The sequence below is a fragment of the Maniola hyperantus genome, chromosome 7 (assembly GCF_902806685.2).
Source record: "Maniola hyperantus chromosome 7, iAphHyp1.2, whole genome shotgun sequence".
In the NCBI taxonomy this organism is placed as follows: domain Eukaryota; kingdom Metazoa; phylum Arthropoda; class Insecta; order Lepidoptera; family Nymphalidae; genus Maniola; species Maniola hyperantus.
Genome location: NC_048542.1, coordinates 12,588,959 through 12,603,268, shown reverse-complemented (window position 1 = coordinate 12,603,268; position 14,310 = coordinate 12,588,959). Strand labels below are relative to the sequence as shown.

At 39.7% G+C, this 14,310-nt stretch overlaps 1 protein-coding gene across 2 annotated transcripts in view; it reads left to right on the top strand.

The window, feature by feature from the left end:
- LOC117983706 (uncharacterized) overlaps nucleotides 1–14,310 on the top strand; it is a 136,227-nt gene that overhangs the window by 110,277 nt on the left and 11,640 nt on the right. For both annotated transcript variants that reach the window (XM_034970322.2, XM_069500007.1), the window contains 2 exons: nucleotides 9,413–9,621; nucleotides 10,111–10,246. In XM_034970322.2, the coding sequence (XP_034826213.1) occupies nucleotides 9,413–9,621; nucleotides 10,111–10,246 (345 nt within the window). The remainder of the gene's footprint in view (nucleotides 1–9,412; nucleotides 9,622–10,110; nucleotides 10,247–14,310) is intronic.

Sequence of the window (14,310 nt, the reverse complement as noted above, 5' to 3'; positions counted from 1 at the left end):
TATAAATAAAATTTTACAAGATGCAATTTCGTTACATTGAGACCTTACACATTTAAGCTGCATAAATACATTAGGTACTGTGTTGTCGTGTTCACAAGAATGCATGGCGACAAATTACTGCGCAGTGTGCTTGTGTTAAAAATTTTATTATTTTCATTTTCATTCAGGCGCTCTTTCATTGAAAGAAGATGTTTGTTTTTCAAACATGACATGACGAAAATTAAGGTTTAAATTTATAAAATTCTAAGCCTTTTGTGTTTGAAAAACTTGTATGTTTTATGTTTTTCAGTGAGCTATTTTTCATTTCATTGTTATGAGGGCTGAGAAAACAATAAAAAGTTTAAAGTAAGATGTTTTCATACTACTTAATGTAATGAAACGAAATGAAATGAAATGAAATGAAATGAAATCATTTAATTTTGCTAAATGTGAGTAGTAAATGATCGTACATACATAGATGGTCCTTTTCACATTTTGCCATTTATGTATGGCGTGCAAAATATGAAATCATATGCGTTCATGAAATCATAATATAATATGGAGTACCCGTATAAAACCTCCCCGCTCAAACTATTATATTTTATATACCTATAACTTTCCACTACCTAGCCCAATAGTAATCAAACGCGTGAGTTTGCATAAAGCATGCTCCGTTCGGGCCGTATTAAAATAATATCGGGCCGCAAACTCTAGCTAGAGGTTTTTTTTAATTTTACGACACGATGCGACGTGCAATTAAAAACATTTTTATTTTTATTTGGAACAATAGTAGCCTCAGCACTATTAGTGCGACAAAATGTCTGCCTTGCAGCTTTTTTTATAGACAATGCGTTGCAATGCGATGTCGTTGGAACCTATGAGTCGAAATCACACTCGAACTTGAATCGTATGTCATTATTATTCAAAAAAAATCTTTACTTTTGCTTAATGTGAAGGCATCACGGCCCTCAATAAATACTACGCAGGTCACCATTTAATTATTTATTTCCTAGAACGGAATAAAAGATTTAAAAACAATTTACGTTAAAGTAGCTACTGCTAATAAAACCTGCAATTTTTTTTAAGCAAAATACTTAAATGTTTGGTTACTTTTACTATTATCGGTGGCATGGATGCGGTTCAGAAGTTTGCGTCGGTATACGATAATGACAAAATATCATTTCTTCCACGTGCATGCAAAATATTTACAAAATCTGAAAACAATTTCTCCGCGGAGTTTCCACAATTTATTCTTCGATGCGATCGTGACAGGATCGTATAGTATAAACGTCCATATCCCAAATAGTATTCCGTTTGCACAAACAAACCATAAATTTGGAGATTTAAAAAGCTTTTATCTCTTTGTTTGCCGCGTTGTTTGGCGCAATACCGTGGAATAAAACGTGCTGTGGAAATTATGGATCGATGTATAAATTAGGGTTTTTATCTATTTTTAAACATCCGTCCGCTACAAATCTAAAATCTAAAATCGGACATTAGGAGCTGCTTATCTTGCTTGTCCAATAGGAATACGCCTTGTCGGTTGCCCTAGGCATAATACCACTAGATTAACCAAACTGTCAGATAAAAGACAAATCATTTCAGTTCCGGGAACCATTACCACCACCTTCTTATGAATTTTATCAGGGAATCAGTGGGATAGTAAAAAACCGGCCAAGTGCGAGTCAGGCTCGCGTAATGAGGGTTCCGTAATTCAGTCGTATTTTTTCGACATTTTAACTGTACGGGAGCGGTGTGCAGGCTCGACCGTACCAAAGGGGAGATCTCCCACCGAGCGGTTGGTTGTGCTCGGTAGCGCCAGCTGGGCCGACGGTTATGTCTTGAACAGCGCCATCTAGTTTTCTATTGTGGTAACCGCCACATCAACAACAAATCATCGCTCGACACTCTCGCAGCAATGGCCGACAAAATGACAGAATACGTGGGGAGCACCTCCACTGGCACCGTAGCAGCAGTATCAACTCCAACCCCAGCAGCACCATCAACTAGTAGCCACGAGTCAACTAACTCCGAAATTTTGGCAAAACTGGAGAAGCTCACGCTGGAAATCGCCGAACTACGAGAACGTGGCCGACCTCCAAATCGACGCTATCAACGTTTCCGTTACTCACGCTACCGCTCTCGCTCACGGTCAGCATCATCACGACAACATCAAAGGAAGCCTGGCGATGCAACTACGGAATGCTGGTACCACGTCAGATTTGGAGACCACGCAAGATCCTGCCAATCACCCTGCTCGCGGAGAACCAAGCCTTCGGAAAACTAACTTCGACACCGACGGTGGCGGACGTCGGTGTCCCCAGCTCAAGCAATCGCCTCTGCGTTCACGATCGCGACTTAAATGAACGTTTCCTCGTGGACACTGGCGCAGACATATCGGTGTGGGCTGCTACACCAAAGATGAAGAGAAATACAACAAGTACATACAAGCTTTACGCTGCAAATAATACACCGATATGTACCTACGGCGAAAAGACCATCACGCTCAACCTGGGATTACGACGAACCTTCACGTGGACATTTATCATCGCTGACGTGAAGACATCCATCCTGGGCGCAGACTTTCTTCGACATTTCAAACTTCTCGTGGACCTGCATAAGAAAAAGTTGATCGATGACGTAACGAAGCTCGCTGTCGACGCAATCGAAGTTTCAACATCCGCCGAATCCATCCGCATCGTGAGCACCGACCAAGACTACCACGAGATCTTGAAGCAATATCCAGACGTCCTACGCCCAATGTCACTGAAGCAGCCAGCCAAGCACGACGTAGTTCACCACATTGAGACGACGGGGCCTCCACTTTTTGCTCGCGCCCGCCCTCTGCCGCCCGACAAATACAACGCTGCAAAAGCTGAATTTGAACGCATGGTGGAGTTGGGCATATGCAGACCTTCGAAGAGCCCATGGGCGAGTCCTTTGCACGTAGTCAAGAAGAAAGACGGCGGACTACGCGTGTGCGGCGACTACAGACGCTTGAATGCAGTAACTCAGCCAGATCGTTACCCAATCCCACGCATTCAAGACTTCACGTACTCACTGCATGAGAAGAGGATATTTTCAAAACTCGACCTCAAAATGGCATACTACTGGATACCAATGGCTAGTCAAGAAGACGCACAGAAAACGGCTATCATCACTCCCCTCCGAGACGAACGCGTAGTGTGAAGCAGTGAAGAGAGGTGGCGTTGTAGCGTGAAGGCGTGTGAAGGGCAATGGCTGCTAACCATCCAGAGAAGCGGTAGACCAGGACGCTTGTAGCTGGTGATGGAGTGCAGAGCCATTGTGCCCCGAAGCTGTGGCTACATCCGTCTTACAGGCCTCGATGTGCTTGCTGTTGCTGCTTGTAGACTTGGAGTTGGAGGAGACGTCAGCTTGCGGTGTGTGATCCAAAGGTGTTGCGGTGTATGCGATCACCCTTGATCACGTTGAGTGCGCAGTGCGGAGTGCGGCGGCGTGCGGTTGATCTTCGATGACGTCGGCTGTTGTAGTGTGCGACCATTCTTGATTTCGTCGGTTGTTGAAGTGTGCGACCATTCTTGATCACGTCGGGGTCACCAATGTACGGGAGCGGTGTGCAGGCTCGACCGTACCAAAGGGGAGATCTCCCACCGAGCGGTTGGTTGTGCTCGGTAGCGCCAGCTGGGCCGACGGTTATGTCTTGAACAGCGCCATCTAGTTTTCTATTGTGGTAACCGCCACATAACGATAATTAAAAAACTAAAAAAAAAAAAAAAAAAATGATGCGTAAAAATAAATAAAAAACTGTTTTAGAATGCACAGATGAAGCCCTTTCATATGATACCCCACTTGATATAGTTATCTTACTTCGAAAATTGAAAATACTAATTATTAGTTTATGACCACAATTTTTTTTTGTGTGATGTAACCACAAATTCACGGTTTTCAGATTTTTCCCCTAATGCCAGCTATAAGATTCACCTTCCTGCCAAATTTTATGATTCTAGGTCAACGGGAAGTACCCTTTAGGTTTCTTGACCGACCGACAGACAGACAGACAGACAGACAAAGTGATCCTATAAGGGTTCCGTTTTTCCTTTTGAGGTACGGAACCCTAAAAATCATATTTTATATATTATTGTTTAATGTATGGAATTGAAATAAAATCCTTTTAGAGTTATGTGGAATATTGTTATAATCCTTGTAATATTTTCTACTAAGTTAGCTCTGGGTTTAAAATTAAAACATCGCCCGTTCTTCCTTCATAATACATACTCGTGACTGTTTCATACGTTGGCATATTAATTTTCCCGCAAGAATTATGGGAATTTACATGTTAAAGTCGTGCTCATAATATGTTGAGTCAGAGCGCGAGTCTGAGTCAATATAATAAATAATATGCCATTTTTGATATGTAATATTTTAAATTATTTAGAAATTTCCTGGAAGTGTAGACAAAAAAGTGTAAAACACTATAAAAAATATAGTAAAAAGCAAATAATATATCGTTTCTCATTCAAAGAGCTGCATTGTAATATGGGCTTTTGAAAGTAGTTTTGATAGCTGCAAAAGTGTCGCTACTAGATGGCATAAACAATCGCTTCAGTACTGAGTGGACATACATATTACTATAAATAATGAAATGTTTATACATCACTAGCTTATGCCTGGTATGAGTTCATACGTTGATTGTATTGTAAGAAACCTTTACTCAAGTATCAACAACAACTGTACGAAATTTCAACTCAATCGAATGAATGGTAGGTACGTGAACGCTAGCCATTAGTAAGTAAGTATCGAACGAACGCATAAATATTAATTTTTAAATGAATGAAAGATTTTCGTTCTACAAAATTGATTCCTACTTTATTTATAACTATCTGAACCACCCATATTCATTTCAGAAAGAATTTTCAGAATCAGATTATTAGTTCCGGAGATTACCTTCTACCTACAAACTCACAAAATTTTACTATTAGTATTAATAGACCGTTAGCAATTCAGTTAAAAATATATACCTGCATACATTTCACTCTAGATTTATTTTCACATTTTTAGGTCGGAAATTAAATCCTTTTTCTAACTCGTGCCGTAATAAAATAAGATATCGCACGTTTTATCTTTATATAACGGGGCTGTTACTCGCTCTGGCATATTAATTATCTCACAAGAATTATGTGGATTCACGTGGTAAAAACGTGGCGCTTTGTTGAAAAAAAGTGGGAACGGAACTAATTTTATTTAAGTGAGGGAACTTAATTTAAAATTATGAATGCCGTTTTTTATTTTGAACTAGCTGACCCGCCCCGGCTTCGCTCGGGTGGAGTATTTCGGACTGGGAGTATGACACTCCCAATCAGTGAAGCCGTTGCTTGATACCTAAAATATCAATTCACTATCAGAAATTCTAAAATCCCCACGATTTAGGACTTTAGTACTTTGCAGCATCAGGATTGAGGAGTTAGGATCCGAAGTTCAATGATGTAGCCTATGCTTGGTACCTAAATTAATTTTACATCATCCGCAGTTACTGAAACATTATAGTTTAGGAGTGCTGTACCCTACATCATCAGGGTTGAGGAGTTGGGACTTGAAGTCTGAGAATAAAGTCGTTGCTTGGTACCTACAATATGAATTCACTATGAACACTTCCTGAATCTTGATAACTCAGGCGGGCAGTAACGCTGCAGCATCAGGGTTAAGGAGTTGATTCCAGAATTTTTTATGTGACCACCACGAAAACTTTTTTTGTTGATTTTAAAAACACTTTTGCAAACCGGTCCAGAAACCTCGAAAACATCGATGTAGAAAAAAGAACCACCTCCTTTTTGACAGTCGGTTAAAAACCGATGACCTTGAAATATTTACGGAACAATCTTTAAAATATCCCCTTTCTAACAAAAAAAGAATGAATGAAATCGGACTACGCGTTAATGAATTACACTCAGTATAAATTTTAAGTTTCATCCCCTCTCCTACGGGAACCATGCTGAATTTCGGGATAAAAAGTATCCTATATTCTTCCTCATAGTATGACCTCAAATCGTACCAAGTTTCATTGGAATCCATTCAGTAGTTTCAGCGTGATGCGCGGCCGTGATACAGACAGACAGACAGACAGACAGACAGACAGCCAGATAGACAGACAGACAGACAGACAAAAATGAAAAAAATTACAGTTTTGGGTTCAGTATCGATTATAGAGTGCCCTCGAAAAAAAAATTTCAAAATATCTTCAATGTACAGAATTTGACCTGTTACAGTTTTATTATAAGTATTGATGATTGATGATATTATGTTGTGTATAACCCATTTTGATTTACCTACTTTGAATGTAGGTAAATACAGCGTGTTTGTTGAATCATAATATAACATGACAAAATGAGGTAGGTACCTATGTAGGTAGTGCCTACCAAATAGTTATTAGTGCCATAGATTCCGTCATTGTAGCCGCTACTTGAAAAACGTTTGAACGACCCTTCGAGTTCACAGAAGTTGTTAAACGTTCGTTTTCGCGATCAGCTGTTAACAGGGCTGTTACATTGGAGTTTTAAACAAATTCATATACTCTACGAGGCTCATTATTTTATTCGTACATCAACACATCATCGGTCCTAACCTCAGTTTACCGGGATTTTACGGATATTATCCAACACCTTGCATACCTAGTAGTAACTGACTCGCCCGGGCTAAGCTTGAAGTGGAATTTTTGAAAATTGATGAGGGGTGGTGGAATTTCCAAAAATCATGAAACACGTAAGTGTTTGTTTTAAAAGCCTACATACCAGTTATCATCTTTCTATAGGTACCTACTTATAACTTAAAAATGTGTCACTTTTAATGACCTACTTACGTTATTTCTTGGTATATAAAGACAACAAAATAATATTTCCTCTCTAGATTTATTCTTTTCTTTCCAAAATAGATAAGCTCCGCTTAGAATGCTGGACGCATCATTGAGCACGATGGATATTGCTTTTTGTTTCACGTGAGGTCTTTTCAACTGCAGCGTATAAGATTTTCTAAAGGATGGTCATTTATTTTATAAAAAGCTCTTAAGAAGTTTTAATAAAAAAAATTACGCCTTTAGCACACCAGCTCATCCGCACGTGCCGTTCATCAGGGTCATAGCAGACACGATGCTTTTAACATCAGCGATCGGTCATTTTGCAACTGAATGGATGTTGAACCGATGATGACCACCATGATGTTGCGCCGCTTGAATCCAATAGCTCCTTGCGACTCGTTTGATTTTGTCTGTCCATCTAGTGGGGGGTCTTCCAATGCTGCGCTTTCAAGTAGGTGCGAGGTTGCCATTGTAGCACCTTGGGAGTTGGGATCCCAACGTCTATCGGTTTTTCGAACTATTTGCTCTGCTATTTTAGCTTCACAACGCATTGAGCTACGAGTTCAACATTTAATATGTTCCCTCAAACCATAATATGCCAAATTGAACGTATAATACGAACAAAAAAAACGCTGGTCTGTAGCAGGTGTAGCCAATATTTTGAAATGCGAATGCGGATGTCTGAATTAATGCAAATTTTCCGCATTTGCAGATGCGGATGCGAATATCCGTAACACCCCTGTGGGGTAACATTGTACACTTTTTGATTGGTCAGTTAGCGTATGAAGATATCAACTATCAAACACGCGCGAGGCACGCCCCACTCAGGACCGCCCACTTTCCCTGCAGGTCGCAACTTGTTGCAAATATGAATCCGCATCCGTAAAAACTCCGCATTAATGGATGCGGATGCGAATATTCGTAACACCCCTAGTCTGTAGTACCGGTCTAAGTATATTAATAATTATTTTACTAACGCGTGCGAAAGCGTCGGTACGTTCGTTGCGCTTTATAAAGTCCCTACAAAGTGAAAGCACCAGGCAATCATAACTCAACTATTAACTTGGAGATTTCAGCAAAAGAAGCGATAACCAAGCGGCTGTCGTTTAACTTTACGACCGAACTTCTAACGAGCTGCTATAAACTAGATATTTACTTTCCCTGCCTTTCAAAGTGCTAAAGTAAAAAATAAGGCTTATCAGACTTTAAATATGGGTATCAAAGGAAGATTTCCAAAAGTAACAAAACTAGTCAAGTGCGTGTAAGACTTGTGTCATCATGTTTATGCAGGACTAGCTTATTCCCACGACTCCGTCCGCATGGACAATACAAATTTCAACCCCTATTTTACCGCCTTAGGGCGTTTGTGCATTACTTATCTGTGAATTCACGGATTCCGTAGCTCAGCGGTTGAATTTTCAAAAATCCTTTCTTAGCAGATGTCTACGTCATAATAGCTATCAGTTTAATCTAGGTATAGATAAATCGCAAAGTATCCTACCAGGCATTTATAAGTACACAAGATTTTAAGATTTGAACAAAAAGTAGCGATAACAAGCACCCCTCGTTTAGCGTTATGACCGAACTTCTAATGAGCTGTCATAAAATAGAAAGTATTTACTTTCTTCTCGTTTTCTTTACCTTATGACCTTCCTAACCTTTTAACCTTATGTGTTCTTGGTACTATATATATAATATAGGTATAGTTAAACAAACGAAACACACGAGGTGTCAAGTCTTTCTGCCCAACCAATGCGACAACGCTTTCTTGGAATTTTATATGGAAAGCGTTATAAAAGCTGCAAAAAGGAATTGTATAGGTACAACTTACAATATTAAAACAGCATGATCATGTTCACTTGCTTAATATTAAAGCAAAAGAAGATGATAGTGATAACTGATATTCATCCAGAATGGGATGTATTTTGAAAAATTGGCCTAGAGGCTCTGTGCCAAGTTTATTAATTATTTTCCGAGTCGAGTCTGCTGTACGCACCACAGAGTTTGGAGTCACGAACATTTTTGTTGAAATAAATTTAATTGAATTGAATCCTGCATGTTAATCATCTACACAGCAAAGCTTGCGCTTCCTTAGAGTTTTTTTTATTCAGATACAAGTTAGCCCTTGACTGCAATCTCAGCTGGTGGTAAATGAAGATGCAGTCTAAGATGGGAGCGGGCTAACCTAGATAAGGGGTATGGCAGCTTTCATTAAACCCATGCCCCTTTCTTTGGTTTCCACGCGCATTGTACCGGAACGTTAAATCGCTTGGCGGCACGGCTTTGCCGGTAACTAGTCACGGCTGAAGACCAGACCAGACCAGAAATTTAGAATATAAAATTCTAAACCCCTGCCAGGAATTGAACCCGGGACCTCCCACTAATAAGACCATAGTGCTTACACTGCGCCAGGGAGGTCGTAGATTTCTAGATATCACGTAACGATACCTATTTACCTACTGTTATATTTCACACCCTGCGGACTGTGCCCTCACGTAACTACCTACTGTCCTATTCCCCAATTATTCGTAACACAGTAGAATAGTAAACACGCAATCCCCCACGGATCGAGTCCTAGTTAATAGTTTGATTACTTGTTCCCAGGCACCGTCGACACTCTCAAGTCTCTTCAAATCCACGTCCCCAAAGCGGTCCTAACAGGCCGAGACGCCGAACTCATGTGTACATACGAGTTGGAAGGGGCGCAATTGTACTCGATACGCTGGTACAGGAACATGATTGAGTTCTATCGATACGTGCCAAAGGAGTCGCCCGCTACTAAAGTGTTTCCTGTTGCTGAAATTAAAGTTGATGTGAGTATTGATTTACGAACTACCAAAACTCGATAAGTTCTCAAGTCTCCTCTTAGAGAAAGTCCGCCACGCAAGCCAATTGTGGGTTACCAGACTTTATCATCATTATCATCATCATCAACCGATAGACGTCCACTGCTGAACATAGGTCTCTTGTAGGGACTTCCACACCCACGGTCTTGCGCCGCCTGAATCCAGCGGCCCCCTGCGGCTCGTCTGATGTCGTCCGTCCACCTAGTGGAGGGTCTTCCAACATTTCGCCTTCCGGTGCGAGGTCGCCATTCCAGCACCTTGACTTTATACACATTTGAAAACATTATGAAGAACTCACCGGCAAGCAAGTTCCCTTATGACATCACCACCCATATTATAAATGCGAAAGTGTGTAGTTTGTTGGTTTATTAGATTAGATGAGATTTGACTCAACCCCCTCCCCCCCTTAAACATCTCACGTAATTTATGGACGCCCCCATATTTACTTTTGATCAGGTAGCAGCATCAGATCAGAACCGGGTGGTGTTGACGGAAGTGGACCGGACTCTGACCGGGGAGTACCAGTGCGAGGTGTCGGCTGATGCGCCGCTGTTCCACACGGACATCAAGGCGGCAGAAATGGTAGTAGTTGGTGAGTTACCTTCTGTAGTTTTATCGGTACCTATGTTTTATTTCATGAAGACCGTTTGGCTTATGTTTGTGTGAGATTGCAATTGGGTTATGAGGCGGGGGGGACGCCTAGCATACTCGCACGTCACCCGCGCTATCCCACACCGGGTTAGCACGGGGGCTATGCGAGTGTGCGGGGCGTCCCTACCCCGATTACCATCATAACCTGTTGTGGAATTATACTTAGATACTGCTGTTTCTTTACGGTTGATGGTACTTTTTCGTTACTTTCATTCATTCTGGGTGTCTGGTGCACTTCGACCGCCCGTTGTGCCAGATCCATTTTTGCACACTTATGCACACCGTGGAATCAACTGCCTTCGGCGGTGTTCCCATTAGATTACACCATGGGGTTATTCAAGGGGCGGACCAACAAATTTCTTAAAGGCCGGCAACGCTTTGGTACTGCAAATGTTCATGAGCGGCGGTAATCTAATCACCTAACATCAGGTGACCCGCCGGCACGATTGCTCGCCATTTTTATTTAAAAAAGGCTTTGATTGTCGTCAAGCGCAAACGTATTAAGTAGCTTAAAACATATAGGTACCTACTACCTACTTACCTAAGTGGTAGAAAAAAATTGTTTATGTAAACAATCTACGTTAGGTATTAAAAGGGCACAAAGCAAAATCTCGATCCCCTAAAATGAGGCGTTCGCAAGCCATTAATACTTGAAATGTTCCGTGAAACGAAAATTACGTCAACAAATCAAAAGCCGAAGCGAAGCGTAAGATTTAGTATGCACAGGTCATTTAAAGCCTCTGGAATGGCGAATTAGCAATTTGTTTATTCATAGTATTGCTTTTATACGACGTAGTAAGAAAAAACTTAAGTTTGTAACGTCTATACTATCTTTATCTATAGATACTTCTATACATACTAATAAATAAAATTGAAGTCTCTGCCTGTAATTTCGACCTAATTACCTCATATTGAGCACATAATGGTTATTTGTACTGTACCATAACTGAATCACATGTTGTTAAAAATTTTGTCTGTCTGTCTGTCTGTTTGAACGGGCTAATCATCGGAACGGCTAAACCTATTTTGACGGGACTTTCACAGACAAGTAGAGGATTAACCAAGGAGTGACATAGGCTACTTTTTAACCGATTTTCACTAAAGGAGGAATTGTGTTTTTCTACAAATGTGCCTACACCGAAATCTCCAAGATTTCTAAACCGATTAAGATGCATTTTGTTCCTGAAAATCAAAGAGTTCCGACAAGATTTTTTAAATCTAAATCCGCGCATACGAAGTCACGGGATCATCTACTTTACAATAAAATTATGGAAGCAAGACGGACAAAATATGATACACAAAACAATACTAACAAAAGATAGACCAATGATATACAAATAATAATATGCAGCCGCCAGACAAACGTGTGTATTTTCTTTCAACGCCTAAACAAAGAGTCCCAAACTTACCAAAAGCAATCAGAATAAAACGGAATAAAGCTTTTAACCCTAACAGTTTCCTTTTATAGAATAAATGCTGAGGTATTTATTCTACGGGGGAACGTCGGTGTGAACGACCTTGAACCTTTTTCCAATTCGTAAACATGCGAGCAAAGTTTGCGTTTAGGGACCGTTGTTAATCCAGTTTGTTTTACTAAATTATGAATATTTTCCGCCTCGGCGCGCCCTTTAACAATGCACGGAATAATAACTACTGAAATTTTGGCGGTACCCTCAATTTTGCTGGTTTTTCTTTGTTGTTTTGTTTACCTAGACTGTATTTTGTTGATTTTCATAATTTGATTGCGTGCCTGCCTAAACTCATAGCCAAGCGGTATTAAGTAATATTTAATAGCGAAGCATGCCTAAAAATCTTAATATTTTTGATATAGCCATTTCATTTGTATTTACAAAAAATGCAGTTGATAGGTATGTTATTTTTGATAACGGATCGTGGTAAATGACTTAATTCAACGAAATTTTGAAAAACCTTAATTCATGTGGAAGAAATTAAGAAATCACGGGCATCATAATATTATAATACAGTTAGTAAATATATATAATTATTATTCACACAATGTGCAAAAAGTATGTGTAAAAAATACGTCTGTGTTTCATGAAGTCCACACATAAAAATAAAATGTAAGTTGTACGTAACGATCGAAATGGTAAAAAAATATTTTAATAAAGAACTTTTCTATACTATTTTAACGTTATATATATAATATCTCTCACCCGGCTATACTTGTTTAGTCGACGTTAGCCCGACTAGTTTTGAACCCATCTTCCCAGGGTCCTTTTTCAATAAGATATTTTCGATACTAGTACTATTTCTGTAATCTGAAATCAAGAAGCTTGACTTACTATGTTATTAATCCTGGTCAAGTCTCATAATTTTATGTTTTAAATAATTTGAGTTTTAAAGTTCAACTTCATGTAATAAAACTTAGATGACTTGCAAAAAACTATAATGATGTCGTTAAAGCTGCAAAGTTAAAGTTTGCAGTGAGAGCCTGCATGATGATAATCCAGAAAATAAACCGGGAATATGAACGAAAGTTTTTGATAGCATGAGTAAGTATACTACAGAGTAGAGTAAAACTAGGCGCCCATTGGCTACGGTTGCTTCTTCTTAGCGGCTTTTGGGAACATTTAAGTATTTTATAGCTATCATAAAGAATACTGAACATTTTTTTAAAGTGATTTTATCTTGAAGCAATAACATGCGACAATGCGACATGCTACAAATGGAAAAATTATTTTGCAGCCAGAAGAAGCAATCTGTTTCATGCCGAAACTTCGTGCTGTAGAGTTGGGAATATTAATGTCAGTCTGGCGATAATTCTTGCTACATTTTTAATTAGTGTACCATGCAGCCCTGTGGCATGTTTTAATGTCGCATTGTGTTGCTGTGGTTGCTAGACTATTATCCTCAGGCGATAGAAAAATATGCGCCACGCTCGTGTCTGTGATGGGCGCTTTAGTGTGGCATATTTCCTAAGTTTCTTGTACTGCAAGTACTAGCTAAAGCTTTTTTTACGCTAGACCAATAAAATGCGACATTGTGACATGCCACAGGGTCACATGGTAAAAAAATTTCAAATGTGTTCTACAAGCAAGGTGATGGATCAGTGATACCTTAGTGATTAAGACGTCGGCCTTCCATTCGGATTGTCAGGGTTCTGATCCCGGACACGTAACGCTTACTTTTTGGAGCTATGAGCTATGCAATTAAAATACTTGTTTAACGGTGAAAGAAAACATTGTGAGGAAACCTGCATCCCTTAGGGTTTCTCTATAATGTTCTCAAAGGTGTGTGAAAACTGCCGATTCGCCCTGGGCTAGCCTCTCAATCTGAGAAGAGACCCGTACTAAGAGTATGCCAGTGATGGATGATCATGGTGTATGTTTGTATGTATATTATTTATTGTACCACAAAACATAAATTACCAGGTGACAAAAAAAATCTTACAAAGTAGGTATAATAAGGCGGTCTTATTGCTAAATAGCGATCTCTTCCAGACAACCTTAATGCTAGGGAGAGAACGAACAAATAGACAGTGGAATAATGTCGTTAAGTTTGTTTGTAGGGGGTAATCTTTGGAACTACTGAACATACTGAAATACACAACATACTGAACATACTGAATTTACTGAAATGAAATGAAATTTACTGAAAACCGATACTGAAATTCTTTCACCAGTAGAAAGCTACATTATTCCTGAGTGACATAGGCTATACGGGATCTTTAAAAACCTAAATCTACGCGGGCAAAGCCGCGGGGATCAGCTAGTAGCTAAATAAACTAAACCATAATATAACCACTAACTAAACTGTGATGATGATGAAGCGGGCTTGATATTGACAAAAATACCGGCCAAGTGCGAGTCAGGCTCGCGCAATGAGGGTTCTGTACCACAGTCGTATTTTTTCGACGTTTTGCACGATAATTCAAAAACTATGATGCATAAAAATAAATAAAAATCTGTTTTAGAATGCACAGGTGAAGCCCTTTCATATGATACCCTACTTGATGTAGTTATCTTACTTCGAAAATTTAAAATA